Source organism: Alligator sinensis, unplaced genomic scaffold (assembly GCF_000455745.1).
Source record: "Alligator sinensis unplaced genomic scaffold, ASM45574v1 scaffold768_3, whole genome shotgun sequence".
Taxonomy (NCBI): Eukaryota; Metazoa; Chordata; order Crocodylia; family Alligatoridae; genus Alligator; species Alligator sinensis.
The window spans coordinates 1453271-1477733 of NW_005842135.1; the positions used below are offsets into that span (position 1 = coordinate 1453271).

The 24463-nt window shown below is 46.0% G+C and overlaps 1 protein-coding gene across 1 annotated transcript in view; it reads right to left on the reverse strand.

Moving 5' to 3' along the window:
• Window positions 1-4223: 4223 nt before the first annotated feature.
• The window catches only part of PLEKHD1 (pleckstrin homology and coiled-coil domain containing D1), a 46287-nt gene continuing 26047 nt past the window's right edge, over window positions 4224-24463 (reverse strand). Inside the window, exons 5-13 of the mRNA XM_006025184.3 lie at window positions 21875-21966; window positions 15282-15334; window positions 11586-11680; window positions 10049-10142; window positions 8029-8207; window positions 7097-7229; window positions 6032-6176; window positions 5266-5415; window positions 4224-4688 (exon numbers count right to left, since the gene is read on the reverse strand). Of these exons, the coding sequence (XP_006025246.1) occupies window positions 4528-4688; window positions 5266-5415; window positions 6032-6176; window positions 7097-7229; window positions 8029-8207; window positions 10049-10142; window positions 11586-11680; window positions 15282-15334; window positions 21875-21966 (1102 nt within the window). The 3' untranslated portion in view covers window positions 4224-4527. The remainder of the gene's footprint in view (window positions 4689-5265; window positions 5416-6031; window positions 6177-7096; window positions 7230-8028; window positions 8208-10048; window positions 10143-11585; window positions 11681-15281; window positions 15335-21874; window positions 21967-24463) is intronic.

The window sequence follows — 24463 nt, forward strand, 5'->3', positions numbered from 1 at the left end:
TACAGCATATCATCTTCAAATACTCCTGCTCTAAAACTTTACTGCATATGGGCTTGGGCTTTTGGATGTTGGCACCTTCCTCATGGTAGCTTTCCCATCCTCCTCACCCCCTTGCATTGCTTCCAAAAGGTTGGGTATGATAACAAACAGAGTATCAGGGAGCCTTACCTATTTAATGGGACTCAGCAAAGGAGCTGGAAACCTTGTCATCATCAGAGAATGTTGGTTAAAATTCTGCTTAATCCATTCTGGCATGTGTTAATACAGATGTTGGCCTGCAGGTGGCTGTATCTTTCCAAGGGAGAGAGCTTCAGCACAAGCTCCCTCAGGGTATCATTTATATTGGTGCTTACAAAACCAAGCATAATTTTCTAAAAGGGAAATCAACAGCTTAAAATTAGTCAGGTTTACTCACATATAGCAAAAGCATTTCTGGTTTTCCCCAGTCCCTTTGGGTTCTTTTGGTTTTGTTTTAACTAGATAGTTCTGTTTTGTTTGCGGCTTTAAAATAGTTTTCCTCATCAGCTTGATGCTCTGTGTACCTGGAACAAACAGGGGCAGGGTTGAGCAGAGCCCCATGCAGCCCTGAGTCCTTTGCTGTCCATTGGGCCAATATGGGAAAACAGCAGAAATACCTACTGCAAGGGTCTGTCCCCATTCACTCCCTCTGGCTTCTGGCATTTCCCATGCAGGTCCAGGCAGAAAGGTCACCTGCCCTTTCTACCTTCACTAACATTTACCTGTTCCTCCTTTGCCTCGTGCTGGCCTTGTCACTGCACCTTTTTGCTTCCTCTGGCTATTACAGGGGTTTTCAACCTGTGGTCTGCAGATCACTGGGGGTCCACAGACTATGTCTAAGGGGTCCGCAAAAGATGACTATGATTAATCACAAGTATGTGATGACATGTGATTACAGTCATCAAATTCACCTCCATTCAACATTTTTAGGGGTCTGCAAATGGAAAAAAAGGTTGAAAACCACTGCTTTAGTACCACAGAGCTGCCTAAACAAATTTCCTACATGTCTTTGCTTCCTTGGGCAGTTTCACAGTAGAAACGGTCATGTTTTTCCATTTTAATGTAAAATGTTTTTGTTTAACTGTGTAATACAGTTTAAAAATTAAACAGTATGTGCCAAATGAGGAGCTAACAATAGCACCCACTCACACATGCTGAGAATAGCAGCAGCACAGCTCTAAGTGCAGAAGCTCCCTGAACAGAGTCTGAACATCCAGCTACAACCCTGGCAGGGAAATGGACAACCAGTGCAGAACACAATACTACCTGTAAAGCCCTGGACACAGCACACAAGGACCTGCAAATGAAAAACACGTCTATGCTCTGGAACCTCAGAAACTGCAGAAATGTGACCCTGAAGTTAAAAGGGGAAATGCAATTAGCTAGTAGAGTGGGGCCATGTTTTCTGTTGGTTCAGTGGACAATACCAAAAAAACTGGGGGGGACCAAGGGGTGGAGAATGCTGTCAAGTCGCGCCAAAACAGAAATGTTTGGGGGCATCAGGGGTGAGAAAGGAGGATGTTGCAATGTGAAAAGAAAGCGGATTTTATTTCATGCCTACCTGGAACACTGCATGACCCAGAATGTTTCGCTTCATCCTGTGGTATTCTTAAACCATTTTGCTTACCAAGGTTTCTCTTAATACAAAAATGCCATCTCAAAACAGGAAGGTGAAAAATTGCACCTTGAAAACACCAGACCAAATGAAACGTGTCGTAGAGTAGGACCACAGGGCACAATGCAGATGCCAGGGAGAGACATCTGAACTAGTCAAGCCAGGCCTCCTCAGCAGGCTTGAGTGGGACATGGCTGAAATGGGTCTGGCATCTCCATACAGCACAGCATTGTGCCATAGAGACAAATCTTTAATGTAAATTAACAGATTACATGTGTGGACATTGGTTCCAGATTGCTGACGGGGTTTTCTTTTCTTTTTTTTTTTTTTACTTTGAGTTTAATACATGTTGATTTTAACCTTAAAATACATTTTAATCCAGGATGTAGACTTGGAAGCCAAGGTGCAGGACACATAGGAGGGAAAAGCAAGTGAAAGCAGAAGGAAGGACAAAGGCATATATGTATATGTATTTCTCTCTCAGATGATGTGCAGCATCTGACTGGAGCAGTCAAATAACACAACCACCATCACCAATTTCACAGTAATGAATGAAGCCTGAGAAAATGAACAGGCTGCCTTCCAAACAGGAGATGTGATAATCAGTGCTATGATGTTATAGTAGGACCACACAGGAGCTCCCCCTAGAGATAATGTTACTTTATTATATAACTAATGCTGCATCATAAAGGAAGGCAAAATACAGCCATCTCCTGAGTATAACAGCTCTGTCAAACTGAAAATGTGGAGTTTGATGGCAGATTAAAGGTGTTGGATATACAAGTCAAAAAGTGATTTTTCTAACTGCTTGGATTGCAAACTCCCTCCCCAGGACCAAGCTGAGTCCGTCTCTTCTCTCCTCAACCAATTCAGATTATATATTTGGAAGTCAACTGGTGATTTTTGTTATGAAGAGGCAGGGAAGAATAGACTGCAGCTTGCTCTTCTGGAGCTGTACTGGCACTGTGGGAGCCAAAATGTGTTTGCATAAGTTGAAAACATAAAGGGACCAGAACAGTTAGAGGAAGCACTTTTACAAGGTTGCTTGTCTGATCACATCACTTGAAGCCTTTGGTGTCAGACATTGTCACCATCTGAATCATCCCATTGCCAGGCACCAAAAAATAAAATAGGTGTAGGCCATGTCCTCATGGCTTCCCTTCCATGCTCCCTGCTCAGTTCATATCTGCTTAGAGGCACCAAGCAATGCTCCAGATTCACAGACCCTGCTGGAACTATTCTTGCTTTACCAGCCCCACACTCCTTGTGATAGCTCAAACCTCAGTCTCCAGCCTCTCCCCCGATTTCTACCTATAAAGAGAACTTCACTGATAGGACAATTGATCTACTGGAAGGAGAAGGTGGCTAGGAGCACAAAGACCCTTCTCAGTTCACTTATGCCACCACTTTTGTAACCTTGGGCAAGTCTTTGAACATTTCAGTGTCTCAGTTTTCCTCTCTATACGACAAGGATAACAATACTTCCCCATCTCATGTGTTTATGAAGTGTTGGGTAGTGTACTTGTTGTATCCTGGATAACTAGCAGCCTTGTAGGGTTATTTATTTAAAGAAACTGTTACTGGCAATGGGGTCTCCACAAAACAATCCCTCTCTCTCCTTTAATTCACAGGGTAACCACATGCTGGCCATCTCCTCTGGGCTAAGATGAATTCAGGCTTCCATGACAGCAGCAGCAGGGGCCAGGATGGGAAGGCAGACCCCTCCCTTCTCAACCTGGGTGTTCCTCTGCAACCTGGTTATTCACAAAGGTGGAAGCTACGCTGCAGAGGAACTCTTATGTAACCTATACAAGGTAAAGCCAGTAGGTGGCTGGTTTGACACTGGTGATAGCACTCTGTGAAGTGGGAAGGAGGGAGCATTCCTCAGGTTGTACATTAGTTTAACACTGTAGTAGCAGGACTCATTGTTTGGTTCTCCTCACCTTGCTGCCTCAGTCTCAGAGGACTATAATAAACTACTGATCACATATGAGTGAGCTGTTAGGGGCACTGGAGAGAGGGGCATACAGGTCCTGCATCTGTCCCCTTAGACCAGTGTCCATGTGTAGTTCTGTCCCTGATTCTAGTCATTGGTGTCACTATACAAAGCAGGGTCAGTGGCAGTGGCCCTCCTACTCTGTACCCACCGACAGCTGAACATGACGTTTCAAATATGTGGCTACTTTAGGAGGAGGCTCTCTCTCTCTCATCAGCCTAAATCTTTGGGCCACATTGGCCCTCCCAAGGCATCCCTCCAGGTTTTGTCCATTTTCTGCCACTGCCATTTGCTTAAAAATTGTTGCACCAAGAGGTTGTTCTATGCCTGGCATTATTGCACATGCTTAGTGAGCTGAGACTGCTGCAGTCTCTAGGGAATGCACTAAATAACATCCCTCTTCACAGTGCAGAGCCAGGGATGTCCTGTCCCAGCCACAGAACAGAAGGCAGACAGCAATTCAGCTTCATCTGACCTGCTAGGTTTGCTACCTGGACATTGAGGGAATTAAAGGCGTTTTTCAAAAGTACCTACATTTGACAGGCAAACTAGATGGTAAAGAAGGGACTGGGGACTCTCTAGGCTAAGGTCTGTTGTTCACTTTAATGCTGACTGTGGTAGTTGGGTAGACCATGTCCTAATGAGAACAGCTGAAGTAAACTGATGGGACTTGGAGTGAATGGCAGAGCAGATCAGCTGGTCTAAAGGCAGAGAGAGAGAAAGAGATCAGCAGTGCTCAGGAATGCAAAGGAAAACTAACCACCAACCACAGGGAGTTGCATGCACCCTGCCTTGCCTTTTTCCTCACAAAGGAGCAAGCTGCCCTCCTGACATCAGTACCCGGTGGTTTAGCGTTTGTTGAGTTGCAGGATGTATTGCAATGGAAGGAGACAAGGCTTCACTTCTTGTCCCCACGGGCAGAATCTTTCTGTGACATCATGATCTGATAAAGGGTTTCCCGGAAGTGCTGGTCCTGGCTCAGCGTCTTGGCTACTTCCTTCAGCTCCACGATGTTATCTGCTTCTGTCTGGGAGAAGACGAAGGACTGTGACTGCTTCACTGAAACGAGAGCACCACAAGCAGGTGAGTACTCGCTTGCCAGCAATCTCCTAAAGCTGACCCAAGCTCAGATTCAACAAAGAACCTCTGCCAAGTAACTGCAATGAAATCATGATGTCCCTGATCCAATTACAGTTGGGAGCACGTGGACCCATGCCACTGTCTGCTGAGAGGGGAAAGAATGAGGGTAGGGAATGATACACGTGCCCTTTGCTGCTGTCAGACTGCAAAAGTCCCCTTGACGTGAAGCTTCCAATGGGACAGCAGTTCACATGGACTCAGCTGCAGGAGCATATTGCCCCCCGTGCTCATGCAGAGTGCTGCTGGCAATGAAGGGGTTAACATGAGTTTCCTGATACACACAATGTGAAGGAATTAAGATGGAGGTTTCTTGCCTTCTCTGCGGACAGAAGAGCCCCACATTTCTCTGCCTGCAGCCCCTTGCGAGGGCGACAGCGCTGCAAGGGGACAGAAAACACGAATCATTTGTGGAAGTCACTCCTCACCTATCCCATTACCCCCACCCCACATCCCAGCTCTGCAGAGTTTAAGTGGGGAGATGGAGCCCAACACCTACAGTCATTCCATGAAGCACTGGCCCTCCGGCAGTGAAAGCGGCAGCTTTTTATTCGGCGGGTGGCAGCCCTGTGAATGTACACGGAGTTCTTCATGATCATGGGCATCTTGGCTTCCAGCTCGGCGCTCCGGATGCACTCCTCAAAGAACTCTAGGGAGGAGACAGCCCAGGGGACACTGCAGGCACTGATGCTGGCCACACAAGGCCCTGGTCAGCCTGGCCCATGTGACAGACTTGACACCGAGGGCATGATCCTGTTGAGATCAGTTTGCACTGCCTGAGGGGATGGACCAAGCGCATCTGGATACTGTGCCCTTCTGTTGCACCTTTTAGATTAGGAACTCAGAGAATCTGACAAACACTAATTCATGAAGCCCCACAACATCCTTTTGGGGGTAGTAGTAGCTTCCATTCACCACTGATCTAAGCTGGATTTCCACTGTTGAAATGAAGGCAGCAGGTCCCACTACCAATCCTACATGAGCCACTCCTCCTCCACTCCTCCTCAACTGCTGCTCCCCTGGCATCAACAACCTCTCTGTATCACCATCTAAATCAGGGCTGTCCAACTTCTGAATGGCCAGAGGCTGTAGGCGCTCCAGCCACATACCACATGAGCTGCATGATCCCTAGGCCACATGCTGTGCTCACTAGAAACCACCTTGCTTAGCTTGTGTTCTTTGGCCTGGGGGCATAGGGCTTGTGGAGATAGCTCCTCTTGCAAACCATGTTCACCAGTAGGAGGGGTGAAGGAACAGTGACTTACTTTTCAAGTTGCTGACATCAGCTTTCATTTTCTCTTCCTTCTCCTCGTTGCGATCAACAGAATTTAAGCCTTGCTCCAAGCTCTGGAGGGCTTCCTCAGCCTCCCCTAGTCTTCTCTCTAGATCCATACGTACTTTTACTTCAGCCTGGGGAAGGAGGAATGGGGAACACTAAAAAAAACCTAGTTAAACAACTGTCCCAGGAGTTGTAAGGAACCTAAGCAAATGGTTTTATTGAATGAGAAGGGACCAGGATAAGGACAGCCAGTGTAGACGGGATAAGAAACCACAATCCCAATAAAACAGTCCCAAAAAACTGAACACTGAGTCAATGTGAATAGGGAAGTGCTTTAAAGTGATCACAGCTCTAGGTCTGAAATGAAAGTTCATCACTTGCTCAAACTGAACCCAAACCTAAGGTTCAGAAGTGCTTGGAGGATGGTCTCTTACTCTGGTTTTCCAATTTCAGAACTGCCCCCACCTTCTGGAGTCTGTTTGGAATCAGGGGTGTTGGAATACCCGAGAAAGTACTTGTGGCAGATTTACCCCTCTGACCATGAACAGGAAATACATGGGACTTCCTGGAGAAACAAAACAACAACAAAACTAACCCTGTCCTTTTTAATTGAATGTTCCTGAGCTGAGGTCAGGGTCAGGGTATATCAATTCAGATTGAGTACCAAAGGTTTCCAAAACTGTGCTGCCTGGTCCATTTATTGCAATATTCTTGAGGTGGGGTAGCCAAGAGCACTCTGATAATTCATATGGTACTTTTCAGAGGCAGCACAGACTTCCTGTTCTGCCCTAAATGAGGTCCTGCACAAAGTATCTGGTTGTAGAGGCAGAGCAGTCTCAGGGCATGGTCATGCCCGCTAGAATACACCTTGCTGGTACATCAGAACTTAAGCCTAATGACTTACGGGGCATGGTATACGTTTCCTCCAGCCTCTCCTGCTTTCACCTATAGGGTGGGAGAGAGTCTAATGGTAGGGAGGACAGTGAAGAGGGGTGGCAGAGGCAGTAGACTGCAAGGTAGGGGTAGAGTCAGTGGGCCACATGCACAGTACCTTGAGGTCTCTTTCTGTTTGCAGCTTCTCTGCAGTCAGCTCTGAGAGCGAGTTCTGCAGTGCCTGCGACTGAGAAGAGTAAAACTCCCGCTCCTGCTCCAGGGCCTGGGACCGCTCCTCATTCTCCTTCATCCTGCCACACAGAATGCCACATCGACATTAGGGAAGGCCTGTCCCCCCCCAAGCTCAACTCATAGGAAGGAAGGAAGGAACTGAATCTTGGTGGAAAGTTGCTCTTGCAAACACGGTTGGCCTCTGTTGGAGATGCACACATTTCACTTTGAGGCATTCCCTTGGCACTTGAATTCTGTTTTTTAAACAGGCAAGTGCAGCACTTGAAAAGGATCCCTGAGTTCTGGAGGTTTAATATTCTTTATCCACAGAACAGGTGCAACAGTAGCATGGGATTCCTGTTTACTGCTAGGCCCTCATGCCTTCACCCTGCTCTGAAAGAAACAACTTTAGACATTAAAGGAGTTCAGCTAGGTCCATTCACAACTGGACCTCTCTGCTGAGACTGCAAAAAGGGAGAGACATCTGCAATATGAGCATTTGACCAGCGGGAATTAGATGGCCACCAAGGTCATTTGATACTGGCAATCACAAAGCAATGCCAACCCAGGGTCCACATTATTCATCACCCCTGACCCAAACTGAATTTGAACCAGTTGCCCAAGTAGCGCTCTACTGCCTTCAGCCAGAACCCAGGAGTGGAATCTATAAGAGATCTAGCCACGCTGTCTAGGTTGTTGGCCTGAAGAAAACGGACATTGGGTCAACATGAATGGGGATGTGCTTATCATGGTTCTTGGTCTGAAAATAGGTTCCAGCAGCTCTTCTTGGCATCACACTCCCTTTGCAAGAGCTAGATTAGCTCCTTCCTTCTCTGACATTCTGCAAGAGCCTTTTCCCACCATCACTCTCATCCTCACCTCCTCTCTGCTAGGAGTTTCTCCTCCAGAAGCTGATGCATCTTCTCCTCAATCTGGCGGAGGTTGCTGTGCAGACCCCGGCTGGGGTTTTGCTGCTTGCTAAAGTTGGGGAGAGGCTGAAGCTTGTTTTCATTCTCTTGCAACAACTCCAGGGTTCTTTGCTTTTCCACAGAAAGCTCCTTGGGAAGGAGTTGGAACAGATCATGTTAGTACCAGCCAGGTCTCCAGCTTCCAAACATTGCTTTTCTTTTGCTGGACAGCTTTCTGCTTGCCTCTTCTCAAAAGTTTCCTTGTTGCCCTTCCTTCCTTCTGTTGTCTACCTCCTTTCCTTACCCAGCTAAACTCTGGGTTCCTCTTCTCAACTGCAACTCTGGAGTCAATAATCACCATAGTGCTCTCTCTTTCAGCCTGGCCTAGGAAAGATCCACACTCAGAATTTTTGCCCTGTGCTCAGACTGAACCCAAACCACCCAGCAGTGCGCTGAAGAGATAAAGCAAAGCAAGATGGCCATGCTTTATGGGAAAGCCATGTAGAATCACAGAGATTAAACCAATAGATTTCTATAGTAATTACTCTAAAATCTATTAGAATGGAATACAAAACTAGATTCTTTTACCATATGTTTTGGACCGTCCTGCAAAATTCAGTACAAAATTATGAGTCAGATCCTGGCTGCAGCTGCCTGGGGCTGACAGTGTCTGGGAAGGGGTAGAGAAAGAAGAGCTCCTCAGAAGGCATAAAACTCATGGAGTCATCCTTTTAGCCCTTTGTGGGATTGGGGTCATGAGAGGTGAAGGCAGAATGCGACAGGGCTCTGCTTTACTCCACAAATTCTCTGCCAATGTATGGTTCTTCACAGACCCATACTCAGTGATGGCTCTGATTTATACCAGGGTTAGGGTCAAGGCAGTGGCAGCCTTCAGTGGCCCCCTGACAGCTTCACCCCAGCCCTGAAGGGATACTTCCATATATCCTGACTAAAGAATAACAGGATGGATCATTGCCATTGCAGATGGATTTCATTCTCTATTGCACTCTAAAAGCTTTCAGAATAATTTATATGGGACACTCGTTCTAATTGCTGTTCAGTTCAATAGGACTTTGCCCAAAGTCCTATTGAGAACTCCCTATGGGGAGAAGTGGACACGCCGGAGGGCAGGGAACAGCTGCAAGCAGACCTGGACAGGTTAGACAAGTGGGCAGAAAACAACAGAATGCAGTTCAACAAGGAGAAATGCAAAGTGCTACACCTAGGGAGGAAAAATGTCCAGCACACCTACAGCCTAGGGAATGACCTGCTGGGTGGCACGGAAGTGGAAAGGGATCTTGGAGTCCTAGTGGACTCTAAGATGAACATGAGTCGGCAGTGTGACGAAGCCATCAGAAAAGCCAATGGCACTTTATCGTGCATCAGCAGATGCATGACGAATAGGTCCAAGGAGGTGATACTTCCCCTCTATCGGGCGCTGGTCAGACCACAGTTGGAGTACTGCGTGGAATTCTGGGCGCTGCAATTCAAGAGGGATGCGGATAACCTGGAGAGGGCCCAGAGAAGGGCCACTCTTATGGTTAAGAGCCTGCAGACCAAGCCCTACGAGGAGAGACTAGAGAATCTGGACCTTTTCAGCCTCTGCAAGAGAAGGTTGAGAGGCGACCTTGTGACTGCCTATAAGTTCATCACAGGGGCACAGAAGGGAATTGGTGAGTATTTATTCACCAAGTCGCCCCCGGGGGTTACAAGAAATAATGGCCACAAGCTAGCAGAGAGCAGATTTAGATTGGACATTAGGAAGAACTTCTTCACAGTTCGAGTGGCCAAGGTCTGGAACGGGCTCCCAAGGGAGGTGGTGCTCTCCCCTACCCTGGGGGTCTTCAAGAGGAGGTTGTTAGATAGGCATCTAGCTGGGGTCATCTAGACCCAGCGCTCTTTCCTGCCTATGCAGGGGGTCGGACTCGATGATCTATTGAGGTCCCTTCCGACCCTAACATCTATGAATCTATGAATCAAAAAGCACTCACCTCCAGTGTTTTCTGTAAGGACTCTGTCAGGCTTCGCAGATCCTTCTTCTCTTCCTCCACTCCCTTGAGAGACCGGGCTGTCAGCTCTAGCTCCCTAAGATGAAACAATGGTAACATACTTTTGTGTGTTTCCAATGTTAGACATTGCACTCATACAACTAGAGGCTGTAGATTTTAGGGCCATTAATATAAGACACTGTACTGCTAGTTTGTAAAGGATGCCATCAAAAAGTGGAAATGCCAGGCATATACATTGGCTGGAGAATGTTAGCTATGTTATGTCTTGAATACATTAAAAATTGTTAATAATGATTAGCTCCTTCTGGCCCTGTAAATGAGTGGGGATGGAGTGGGGTAGGGAAATCAGTCTGTTTCCTGTTGGGGACATAACCACAGTTACCAGCTAGCCAGGTTCTCTGGGCTCCTCTTCCCTCCTCCAGCTTTCTCTTCCTTCCCCACCCCTGGGGACACAGTGGTATGGCATGATGTCACCCACAGTGCTGGAGGAACCAACAGCCCAGGGCACCTGTATAGTGCGGTGCAGTCAGAGAAGAGTACCCATGCAGCGTGCGGCCTGCAGGGCCTGTGGCATATGCCGATGCAGCCCACGTGGTGTGTGGCCCACAGCTGCTTAGTTGGATGGCCCCAGTACAGCATATAGAATACTTGCACTGCTCTACTGGTGACCACACAACATTTTTTCAGCCTGTGGCTAAGGTGGAGCTCAATCAAGAAGGCAGGTCTTGTTTCTCAACAGCTGTCCTGGGGTCACCACAGGAACTTTATAAACACTCTATGGTTCAACTGACAACTCTCCTGTAGAAAATAAGAGGATCCTCCATCAGTCCCTGAATGCAGCACGTGAAATAGGAGGCTACCATGTGGAACCTGAGATCAGAAGTACTACTGGATGCTCGGACCAGCCAGAGATACAGCCTCCTCTCACCTCCAGCAGAAGTGGAGAATCCCCATTGCAATGACAGTGCTTCTCTTTGGGTTTACTTAAGCAAACTCCCCTTGGTCCTGTCAGCTTTTTGTGGGCATTAAACAACCCATGGCCAGTTTTGCAAAAATAGAAACAGGCCCTGGTGTCCTTCATCATTCTTTTAGTAACTTGGTAAAAAGGTCCCCTTTCCACTGTTGTGATATGTCACTTCTCTTCCCAGTCTGGCAGCTGGATATTGTCCTGCTGATAAACTTGACACTTTTAGGATCCAAACCAATCCAGAGCATCACTCTATCGAGAGATGTAGTCTACATGTGCCAGAAACAAACATGCTCTCACATGCCAGGACTGTAAGTACTTGAAAGGGAAAAGATGGCCCTACTCAGGAGTATATGCTTACACCTGCAGCCATCCCCATGGCACTGATAGACACTGTGTGATCCTCATGCTGCCATTCTACTTATACTCTTCTAAATCAAGCAGGTGAGGGCCAGAACGCAAGTGCAACTGAGGCTGCTTGCCCTCCCCCAGCAGAGGGGGCCAGCCCTCTCACTCCTCTGCTTGGTTTTCTCCCTGGCTGGACCTCATTACCGTTTAATCTGGTCTTGCTCCAGCCGTAGCTCCTGTACCACTTCTTCAAACTGCTGCTTTTCTGCCTCCAGCACCTGGTTAAGACGCTCCAACTCCTGACAGGCAAGAGGAAGATACAAGTGCACTGCTTAACATTTGGTAACCTGCATCATTTTTTATTTGAACTGCTCTTGGAAAAACATGACCTCCTTTACTTAGACTTTTCTTTAGCCCTTATGGAGGCTAATAACATACCCAAAGCATCAACAACATGAAATACACAGTTAGGCATTTGCAATGTTTATCTAGCCAAAGGGTGTTTAGCCATCACTGCTGTCTGTGCTCAATGATAAACAATGATATGTCACTTCTGTTCCCAATCTGGATGAAGCAATGATACCTGGTCAGAATGACTGTGTTTTATTCCACCTGTGTTCCTTTTATACAGGGGCATGTGACTATATCATACAGAAAAAGACTTCTTTGCATTTCAGCTTAGATTGTACTGGACCTAACCAAAAGATGGTGCTCCTACAGCAGCCTCATGAATATCCTTCAATCTTGCTTGAACCAGACAACATATTCCATTATGAATCTGTATCTATACAGCAGATGTATGATTCAAACAGTGCTTTCTGAAACTTGGCTGCAAAGCCCTGCAGACCCTTAGAACATTGGTCAGGTAAACTCATGCAGATCATATGTACATTTGTTCTTTACTAATGGACACCTTAGAAACTCCCCTTGGTCCTGTCAGCTCTTTATGGACATTAAACAAGCCATGGCTAGCTTTGAAAAAGAAAGACAGGCCGCAGTGTCCTTCATCACTCTTTTAGTAACATGGTAAAAAGGTCCCCTTTCCATTGTTATGAGATGTGTAGCAGACCTACTAACCAGCCTCTCCAAAATAAGCCAAAGGGAACAATAAGAGCATTATAAAAGGAGCATTATACATCTACCCTAATTAAAATGGGATCAGAGGAGGAGAAAGTTGAGGCATTGTGGGTTAGGATACATGGAGGTCAAGGGGAAAGGGACTTGGTGGTGGGGGTCTGCTACAGACCCCCACACCAAGAAGAAAAGCTAGACTTAGAATTCTTGAGGCAGCTCTCAGAGGCTGTACAGTCTAGGGACATGGTTGTCATGGGGGAGCTAAACTACCCTGACATCTGCTGGGAGGAGCAGTCAGCCAAATCCAACCGTTCACATAGGTTCTTAACCTGTGTGGAGGACCTTCACCTAACGCAGGAGGGTATACGGTCCCACTAGGGGGAATGCCTTACTGGACTTGGTGTTGGCTACGGGAGAGGACCTGGTAGGGGAGCTGCAGATTCGTGGGCACCCTGGGAACAGTGACCACCGATCAATCAAATTCACCATATGGCACAGGGTGGGTAAGATAACTAGTAGGGTGGAAGTGCTTGACTTTACAAATTTATTAGGGGGATGCAGCAAGGGATCAGAGATGCTCTGTACAACAGGGCGCCTCTTAGGGTAACAAGGAACAATGGTCACAAACTGACAGAGAGCAGATTTAAGCTAGATATCAGGGAAAACCTCTTCATGGTAAGGGTGACCAAATTTGGAATGGGCTTCCAAGGGAGGTGGTGCTCTCCCCTACCTTGGGGATCTTTAAGAGAAGGCTGGATAGGCATCTGGCTGAGGTCATCTGACCCCGGGCTCATCTGACCCCAGCACTCTTTCTTGCCTAGGCAGGGGTTTGGACTCAATGATCTGTTGAAGTCCCTTCCAACCCTAGCATCTATGAATCTATGAATAGATTGGCCCCAGAGGACAAAGAATTGGGCCATCCACTTTTGAAGATTCTAGAGGGAATAGAAGTTCCCTGACCCACCCCCACTGTCAGGGCCCTAACTGGCAGCCCAGCCTGGACTAGCTGTCCAGTTGGCCAAACTGACACTCTGACTGACAGCCCCACCCTGGCTGATGAACCAGCTGGCCACTGTTGGGGCCTCCGGGTTGGCTGCTGGGGAAGTCAGTCTCCCTATTTAAGTCCACCTGTAGCTGCAGACTATTCAGCAGTTCTACCTGAAGGTATGTTGTGGTAAGCTGCCCTGGATCTTGTGCTCTGTGTTTTGTTCTGGCTTCTGATGCTGCTGGGCTCTTTTTCTGGACTCTGGGTGTGTTGACAGACATGCAGGTCCCCACCCTAACTCATGACACTTCACATGAAGGACTATGAGATAGAGAGATCCGCCCACCCCCAACCCAACAGATAGTTGGCTAAAGGGAGTAGAAAATTGAGCTCCACTTTGGACCTGATCCAATAGAGAAGACTGCCTGCAGCCTCTCTCTCCTAGCCCCCTTCCCCCGCAGGTCCAGTGCTGTCTGCAGGAAGGGAGGGGGAGAGAGCTGCAGGCTGGGGTTTGCCAGACCTCAGTTGGAGGGGGCTGGAGAGGGGCTGCAAAGTGAGGGGTGGGGGCTTCAATCTACCTGCCCCTCCTCCAGTTCAGGCCAGGCAAACCCCAGCCCACAACTCCCTCCCCTTCCCTTGCTTCCTGCAGACAGCACCAGGGGTGGGACTGATCTGCATCAGCCCAGGCCCGATCAGGCTGACAGACCGACCCTAGGGAACAGAAGTTTCCTAAGATGCTCTACTTTGGAGCGCCTTCATTTGATTCCCTCAATTAAACTAGGGTTAACTTGTCATGCAATCAGCCACTTCTAAAGCACTCTGCAGCCATGCATGTGTCACAGCATGGCTGTAAAGTGCTTTCAGGCAGGTGGTCACACAACACTTCTCACCTTTGGTAACTTGGTCCCCAATGCAGCCTCTACCTCTGGAATTCCCCCTCAGATTTGGTAGCTTGGACTGTAGCTCCTGTACCCCCTGTGTGGCTCTGGGTCATAGCATTATAGTACTTAGGGTCAGAAGGGACCTTAAACAAATCATCAGGTCTGCCAGCTTCTGCCTTCAGTTTTCCCCTAATAGCCAGCCTATTAGGACAAGATGCCTACACAACCTGGTCCCTATACCTGTCTCAAGGAGGTATCAGCAGGTGGGAGGAGAGCCTAGCCTATTGTGTGAGAGTCTTGTTGTACTGCAGTCAGGGCAAGCAGGTGCTCAATATGCATGCCAAAACATATCTGAATTTTTGGGTAGTTATTTGAACTGAACCCAAACCTTTGGCGCTTCTCTCCTAACTACCTGGCTGTCTCCATTGATAACTTCAAGGAGTGTGGGTACTGCAGGTCAAGACTAAGGGATGCTGGCAAGTCTAAGGCAGGGCTGGGGGGAGAAAGATGGGGATGCCCAACAAGTCTTACCAGAACACCTCTATATTCTCCTGAAACACCAGCAGCTGTTCCAGCTCTGCTGACTGCACCCCAGTCCTGACCTACAGCCACTCCTACTCCAGGCTGCATGTCAAATGGGTGTCAGCATTCCCTGGTACAATCACTTTCAACCCGAGGCCATTATTCCTTAAATGTGACTGACTTCCGAGCATCATGGAAGGGGGGCCTAGTGCAATAAGAAGAGATATATCAATAAAGGTGGGCAGACCCTAGTGTTGGCCCCCATCTCTCCGATATGGCTGTCATTTCAAGGAAGTTTTAGAGCATGGTGATTAACTGACTGTTCGTTGGCTTACCTCAGCCTCCTCAAATGAACCAATTTTCCTAAATTCTAGTTCCTTTGCTCTACAAGGTGAAGGAAGGGGGCCTGTTTGATTGGTTTTTGGAAAGAGCACCCACCTCTTTCTGCTCCCTTTGCAGACACAGCTCCTCTGTCTCTTCCATCAACTTATCTGCAAATAAATACAAATACACAGGCCAAATGCAAGAAAAAAAGAAAAGCAATCTCTATTCAGTGTGGTATTTCTGAGCCAGAGCACGGATTGCATGAAGTTTGAAAATGAAGATTCTTCTAATGTATTTTATGTATCTGCCCAGGAGTGTACCAAGGTCAGGGTAGCATAATGGGATTTTCTTTTAGCACTTTTCTGCCAAATACTTCATGAACGAACATTACAAAAAATAATGGCTACAAGCTAGCAGAGAGCAGATTTAGATTGGACGTTAGGAAGAACTTCTTCACAGTTCGAGAACGAACACTAGTGATACTTTGCACTCCTGTTACTGTCCCCTCCCATGGTTTGTACAGCTTGCTAACAAGGAAACCCTCATCTGGGGCAGGAAAATATCATTACCTCTGCTTTGCAGATGCGGAAGTGTGGGCACCAGAAGGCTAAGTGACCTGCCCAAGACTAAACACAGAGAGTGGCAGCACCAGACCCCAGATGTCCCAATTCCCTGTCACCCTAACTAACAGGCCACACCCTCTCCTTAAACTAGCAATAGACATTAGGGTCATGACTTTAAACTACCTGCTTTTACTGCTGGCTGCCCCTTGCCTTCATCAGCTCACTGTTGTGCTAAACCCATCTCTTTTTTCACCCAAACCTTTTCTTCCCTAATTAATTATTGTCTCATACATGTTGAATGCCCCCGCTGCTTGTTGCTGCTATGGTTGCAACCGGCTGTCCAGGTGGGTGATAATAATTGTGCCTTAATGCACTGTTATCCTTATGATGTGATGTGCTCTCTCTGTTGGCTTAGCCAGCCTGAAGAAACAGTGCTTTCCAATCCTCTTGGTGTGATGCCACAAATAAGTTTGGTTTCTTTTGTCTTACAAAGCTTAAAGCCTCAGAGGAATTCATGTGAGAAATGGGATCGCCTAGCCATCTATGCTCCTTCCTAACTGGGAGGTCTCCACCCAAACGTTCTTATTCTGAAAAGCTCCTATTTTAACTTGTTACAAAGTCCATCCCAAGGGCTACTACATATGCTGGAATTAACACTTAGAGCATCAGTGGATAAAGCACTGGATTGGAACTCAGGAGACCTGGGTTCAAATCCCAACTCTGTCAATGGCCCAATGCATGATCTTGGTCAAGTCACTTCTCCCAGTGCTTCTGTTTCTCCATCTGTAAAAGAGGAATAATGATATTGACCTCCTGTCAAAGACTTACTGATGAAAAGTGCTGTACTAGAGCTAGGCATTATTACACACACTGGGGTCCTGATCACTCCAGGAATACAAACAATATTACTATAGGTCTTTCTGAGAAGCTCTGTTCCTCTCCTTCCCTTTGCCTCCCCTTCCAGAAAGCAATACCCCCTTAGTGCTAGAAGTTGCACCCAAAGCTGTATTCCCACTCCATGCAAAAGTGGTGACTACACCCTGCCAGATGGTGCTGCTGGCTATGTCCATTCTTCTCTGTCCTTCAAATTCTGCCCCTTCTTGGGAGGACCAGATCCTGCACTGCCTGGCTTCTGGATACAACCCTCCAAACTCTGTTGCATCCCATCCTGAAGGAGAAGGCTGGACACCAAAAGGTGAGTCCTGAAGATGAGAGATGAGGATAGGAAATTTCGCAGCATTTGCTTCTCCTCATAGTTCTGATCTGATCTCTTTGTGGCCAGAAACTTTCCACAACGTCAAAACTTTCCATAGTGATAGGACACAGATCACAAAACATGAGGCTAATAAGAAGGAAGGTGTCTCAGCAGTACAAAGTAACAGCTGTCAAAGAGAAGTGACCAGGTGTGACAATATCTTGAACAACCTTGCCATGGACCAAGAGCCCAATAGATATATTTGCTAGTTAGTAGAGAAGGTGTCCCCTCCCTTATGCTTGGCTGCATTCTGGGAACAGACTGTACATTCTTATTCTGCTCTGATGGTTGCAGAGGGGATGTTTGGGCACTAATGGGGGAAGCCTGGAAGAAGAATGGATTTTTTTTTAAGATCATATCACACTGAGCTAAGGAAAATACAGATCTACCACATTCTGATAGTCTCCCTTCCCCACAAATCTTTACTGGCTTTCTAAAGAATCTGATAATGCTATTATATTACATGAGATGGGCTAGGGGAACAAACTGAGAAAGAATGACACGGGGATTTAGAAATGTCCTACAGAAGGGTCTAACATCTCTATCAATTACACAAAAAAGATAGCAGTAAAAGATGCCCCCCAAAAATCTTCCTTTTCCTGTATTTCCTGGTCCCATCCCTGCCACAATATTCCAACTTACGTCTAATGTAATCCTAGGCATTAAAGCAATAATACAAACAGGGATATTGTGGGACCTTGGGACTTGTCCTTTAGAGTCTTGACATAAGTGACATCAGGCCTGAGGCTTATTAAGTCCTTGACATGAGTAAATAACCTATATAGTTATGAAATAGGAGGCAAAATCCTGAGCCAAACACCATAGGCATGTGTGCAAAATGGATATTTGGGAAGTGAAGGAGATAATAACTGGAAAAAATAAACCACAGTTAATTATAAATTATAACAATGTGAAGCAAACAGGGCTGTGCGAAGCTCCGGTCTCCGATTCGATTTGTCAGAGATTTGGCCCGATTCGGTGGCTAAATCTCTAAATCCAAATCAAATCAGAAGACCCTGTAATCTCTCAGAATCAAATTGGAACCCTCCAAATCAATTCAGAGAGATTCGGAAAGATTTGGTGATTTGGACACAGACAGAACTTTAAATGTTTTTTCTACATACCTCAAGGTAGCAGGCAGCTTGTGAATGCGGCGATGCTGGGGTGCATGGAGTGTCCCACAGAAGTGCAAGGGGCTCCCCAGCATGCTCAGCAGCAGATCTGGGAGTGGACCAGTCCACTTCCGGGTCCTCCGGGGAGCGCGTGGGGCACCCCCCGCCCCCCAGTGACTGGTGCCTCCTGGGTCTGGGGGGCCACCTGGGGTCCCCCCGCGGCTGATCACTGTGTGATCCCCGGTGGACCCAAAAGTGGCCTAGAAGTACTTCTGGTCCACTTCCAGGTTCACTGCCAAGCACACGGTGGGGGCCCCCGCACTCCTGTGGGACTCTTCATCTGCCCCAGCATCACAGCGTTCACGAACCGCACTGCTACCTTGAGGTATGTAGAAAAAACATTTAAAGCTGTGTCTATGGCCAAATTGCTGATTCTCCGAATCAGCATCAAACCTTCGGATTTGGCCGAATCAAATCGGGGACAGTGATCCGAATCAACTCATCAAATCACTGTCCCTGATTCGGGCTGAATCCAAATCCAAATCTAATAGGGCCCATTTCATACACCCCTATAAGCAAACACTTATGAAAAAGCAGAAACCCCCAAGAAAGTGGGGTTCAGAAGTTTAAATAAGGAAAAGAACCAATCCCAAATTCAAATGTATATAATATGAAGTAGCTATAATGCTCTATAAATGATGCTTCCTGGTCATAGTGCCACCGAGAAAGGAAGATCAGAATGATAGCCATCTACTATCTCACCTGCTTTGGCTTTCCAGCAAAAGACAATTGAGAAACATGAATGCTGGTCATTTTGCATCTCCTTCATTAGATCTCAAATGTGCTCTTTTATGTGGACTTGTAAATAAATCTGTGTTATATCAACCTCTCTCACTTTTGTGAGACTTGGGGGTCCTCAATCAATAATGGTATCTATGTTAGCTACCAAGAGGCAAAGCTTATTAAACAAAACTGGATACTAAATAACCGATTAATATTAATAGCTACATCCCACCAAGTCAGTTCTGGGTTATTCTATGAAAGCAGCAAAGTAGGCCTGTATGAGTAGGCAGCTATTCGATCCGGCTTCAGATCCAGCCGCTTCAGATGTCATGGATCCGATCTGGAGCTCCGGACCGGGTTCCTGCTTCGATCTAGCCGAAGCAGCTCTGAGGCTTCGGCGCCGCCTCCGAGATCCGGCCATAGGTTATAATGGGGAATCAGTGAAATATCTATAACTTTGTTGTTTTTTGTCTCATTTGGATGAAACTTGTAGGGATGGTAGCCTCTGCTGAGAGCATGAAGCCTGCCAAGTTTCAAGAAGATTGGTGGAGGGGTTTGTGGGGAACTGCACCATAAATTCTTGAAAGCAAAACTCAGGTCACATCTATGTGTTATGCCACAGGGGGTTGAAAACTGCAAGGGTGGTGGCCCCTGCTGAGGCCACAAAGCCTGCCTAGTTTCAAGGTGATAGGTACAGGGGTTTGGGGAGAACTGCACCTCAGGCTGCTGACAGGCAAAACTCGTGACATAGATGACACTGTGTGTTAAGGCGCAGCAGGGTGAAAGCTGCAGGGATGGTAGCCCCTGCTGCAGCCATGAAGCCTGCCAGCTGTCAAGGAGATAGGTGCAGGGCTTCTGGGTTCTGGGGCCCTGCACCTCTAGCTGCTGACAGGCAAAACTCGTTATAGATATTTCATTGATTCCCCATTATACCCTATGGCCAGATCTCTGAAGCAGCTCCAAAGCAGTTTGGAAGCTCCAAACCGCTTCAGAAAGCCTACCAAAGCTAGCGCTTCAATCCGGACATGCTGCTTCCGATGCCGAAGTATCCAAAGCTTGTCTGGATCTGAAGCATGGTCCAAAGCATCGCACAGCCCTACTGCAAAGCAAGGCCAAGGGGTTAGAGCAGGGAGCTGGTGTCAGGAGATGGGATCCAATCCCAGCTATGGCTCAAGTTCATAGATTTGTACTGTGGCCTGGCCTAAGTAACTAGGACTGGTTAAAAATTAAAATATAAATGTTTTGCTAGGTTGAAATATATAATTGTCTCTTTCATAAAATACATTTGTGTGTGTGAAAACAAATAATTTAATGAGAAAACTTGCCTTTCTGAATCAACTGATGAATTTTGGTACAATACTTTTCATCAGCATTACTGCAACTTTTATAAAAATAGTTGTTGAACATTTCTGTTTATATTCTAATAAAAATGCTGACAAAAATATGAAATGGAAATAAAACTGACATCCAATGTATAAACGTTATGCATACACACAAAATATTGAAACAAATCAAATTGAACAATGCCGATGAAAAGTATTGTCCCGAAATTCACCAACTGACTTTAAAAGGCAATAGTTTTCTAATACAACATTATTTGGGGGGTTGATGTTTGTGGTGGGGGGAGGGGATGGTGGGGAGGATTTTTTTGGAGAGCAAGGTTTTAAATGAAAAGAGTTTTTCATTCAAAACATCTCAACCAGTTTTACAAGTTACCCCTTTATGGATCCCACGTATTACTTATTCCCATGTATAAAATAGCAATAATAATACTTCCTTTTCTTATACATGAGCTATAAGCCTTCATTCATTCGGCCGATAACATAAATGGCTTTATGCTCTTCAGACTGAACAGCTCTTGTTATGGTTATTCCTTTAAATCCCACCCTAAGGACTGCATAATTCAGATAGGGTTTCAAAAGTTTGTGAGCATCTATGGCCTTCAGAGCTCTGTGAGGCAGGTCAAAGAATGGGGGAGCAGATTAAGGACATGGACACATTATAGAGAAATAAAGGAGGGGAGGGCTATAAAATACATCAACTGCTCTACAATAGCTCCTTATGTGGATACTGTATGCTGTGGTATGTGAAAGCTAGCCCATGATAGTTACTTCTCTCTCACTAAAAGATGAGCTAGATGCCTTAGGTTCCATTAAATATGGGGTAAGAGCATGCACACACAAACAGTGACCATGGAGCTGCTGTATAGCTCCCCCCCTAATATTCTGGGGTAATAACTCATTTGTGTGCCAGTGCTCCTAGAGTAATCCATTGGTGTTCTAGGAATAAGACTATACCCTAACTGTGCATTAAATCCCGGGCAACGTACTAAGTTCATTGTTGGGCATGAGAAGCACAGAAATGTAGAAAGGAAATCTCTAAATCTGCTAGTTTTAGAGGGCTTCAAAGCAGGGACAGAGTGACAGGATGTTACCCATCGTGCTCATACAATCTGCCTAGGCCTACCATGGAACAAGCCTGCATTACCAAAGGTGTAGCTAGTCATTTGAAATACCCCTACATACTGGCTGAGCCATCTTGTCCATCTGTGCCCCCTTAATCTGCCCGGTGAGAATTGCCACCCTACAAAATCACCACTTACAAAATGGGTAAATTTAGGTAAAGATTTAGCAGTGAGAGAGTAAAAACTCTTGCCAGGGAAAAGAGAACTGTAATCATCATAAGAAATGCCACTCCCAAGAAATTAAAAGCAGCATATGGTGTTTGCCAGGTCTGCAGCCCCCTGGTGCTAGTAACTCCCAGGACCAGGACACCTTGACTCCTGACCGTCTTGAAATTAAAAGGGCTGCAGCTGAATGGGAAAGATGCATGCATGCTTTCAAACATCTAAAAGAAATACCCCAAGCACAGCCCTCATTGTTGCTTGTATTTGTCTTGCAAACTGAATAGGCTGCTGTTTAGGATGACCTTGGCCCTTGGGCATTCATTCCTAACTCTAAAGCATCTCCAATGCAAAAAGCTGTTCCATCCAACCTAAATATTCCTGCTTCTCCTTGGCCAGCTGCAGCCCCTGAGCTTCCAGGCTCTCAATCATGGCTTCTCCCAGCTGGGCATTCTTCCAGGTCCTAAAGACAGAATGAAGACAAATAAGAGAATGGGAAAGAAAACAAGTCAGAGTTATTGGAAGAGTTGAGAGACTCCATCTTATATTCCACCAAGCAATGCAAACACAAAGTCCCTTGTGCTCTAAGAATTGCTTTGTTTTCTTATTTATGAGTAATAATATTTTATAAATTGGAAACTTCCCTTTTCCAGGGACTGTGTATAAACATAATGCTTTCTCTCTTCTTCTGGGAGTCCTACACTGGGATCCACCTTAGCAGTCCTCCAAGCCTGTGCAAGATATGGGGAACCTCTGACTGAGAGCCTGCTTCACAGTAGGGATTGGCACTTGGATTGGAAATTGACCCTGGTGGCTTGGTACAATTTTGATAGATGAAGATGAGGACTTATCTTCTATTACATTTCGCTCCTCTTTAAGTTCCACATCTTGTAGCCAGTGGCATTTCACCCTCTCACTCTTGTCCAGTGCTCTACCCCTGCACCACTACCTTCCTTCCAGCTTTAAAACCTCCTCAGTTTTACATGTGTTGGTCTTTATTCTCAACCCTGCAGGCTTCCGGTCTTGTATCTGCTTAAACATCCCTGCCTGCCTTAGCAGTTAGCACTTGGATTTAAGCTATATCCTAGCCCCCTAGTCTGACAAGTAGCACTACTTCTAAAAATAATAAAGAGCCCCCGCTAAAAACTTAAGAAAAAATAAAACCTAAAGTAAGAGAAGCGGGGTTATGGTAGTAATTTGTATGACTAGTACTACACACCAAGAGATTTCAATGCTTTTTGCAAACATTATTGAACAAAGGCCCCCCTCCACCTCATCCCGTATAACAGATGTGTTACTGGCTGCACCTGAAAAGCAAGGGCGTGCATCAGTATAGAGGTGAAGTAACAAGCCCAAGGACACACAAGTCAAAGGCACAGTCAGGAATAGGACCCAGTCTTCTCAGACCTGGGCTTCAGACCTTACAGAAAACATTTTTTATGCTGAAAATGCAGGCTGATTTGTTTATATTCACATTTGATAGTGAGAACAGTAATTTCTTTAGCATTCCCATTAAAACATATACATGATAAGGTAGGGCTTTGAGGGTTTGTTTATTTATTTATGTATTTATTTCCTGGAAAAATACTAAATCTGTAAAGAGATGTTTCATTTGATTTGGGACTGATTGTCTCTGTTTGACCTGAATCAGAACAGGAGGGGCACAGTCATTTACACACATTGCCCTTCCAAGAGAACACAGCCTGACAGGCATGTGCCAGGACTGAACCACAGTAACTGTACAAGATGTACACAAGGTTATTCCAGGAAAAAAAATGTTAGTACACCCTACCCAGCAGATTTCATAGAGACTTGAAGCGTGATGGTGGACATGTATGTCCGTATGACCCCAGGACGAAAGGTTTTTTGTTAAAACAAATGCGATGAATACTTATAGCCCAAGATTCATAAATATGAGAAGCAAATTGGACTTTCAAAGCTGGGACAGGGTTGTGGTTTCTCCCCCCTCCCTACTAGCTGTTTGGCATTTACAGGTTTTTGAAATAACTGTAATCAACAACCTCTTGTTGAATACTTTTAAGAAAGCCTTTATTTTTGCCTCTGGCAAACCTTATTTGCTGTACTAATACCTTTCATGCCCACAAGCAGACCTTTCAAAAGCAAATTAGAAGAGAATTAGTGAACAGGCACAGCTTTGTGTGTGTTGCATACAGCTGGATTCCTTTTAAACTAATGGACTTTTGTAATATTTTCCAAAATGCAGAGAACTTAGAACACAGAATCATAGAAAATTTAGGTTGGAAGGGACCTCAGGAGGTCATCTAGTTCAACCCCCTGCCCGAAGCAGGACCATCCCCAACTAAATCATCCCAGCCAAGGCTTTGTCTACCTGGGTCTTAAAAACCTCCAAGGATAAAGACTCCACAACCTCTCTGGGTAATCTGTTCTAGTGTTTTACTACCCTCCTAGTGAAAAAATGTTTCCTAATATCTTACCTAAACTTCCCTTGCTGCAACTTGAGACTGTTGCTCCTTGTTCTGTCATCTGCCACCACTGAGACCAGTCTAGCTCCATCCTCTTTGCAACCATCCTTCGGGTAGTTAAAGGCTGCTATCAAATCCACCCTCAGTCTTCTCTTCTCCAGACTAAATAAACCCAGTTCCCTCAGCCTCTCCTCATCAGTCATGTGCCTCAGTCCCCTAACCATTTCCATTGTCCTCCACTGGAGTCTCTCCAATTTGTCCACAGATTGTCTAACATTAATAGAAATGTATAGTTTTGCAGATGTCTTGAATGTGTGTGTGTGTGTGTGTGTGTGTGTGTGTGTGTGGTCATGTGCGCACGCACATGGCAAACACAAGGCAGTCATGATGTAATATTTTAAAATATTGAGACACTGAATTAAATCCTGTTCTCAGGCTTAAGGGATTCAAAACAGGTGAAGCATTTAAGATGTCTGCCTCTTTCATAAATACCGATCTGAGATTTTCCTCATATGC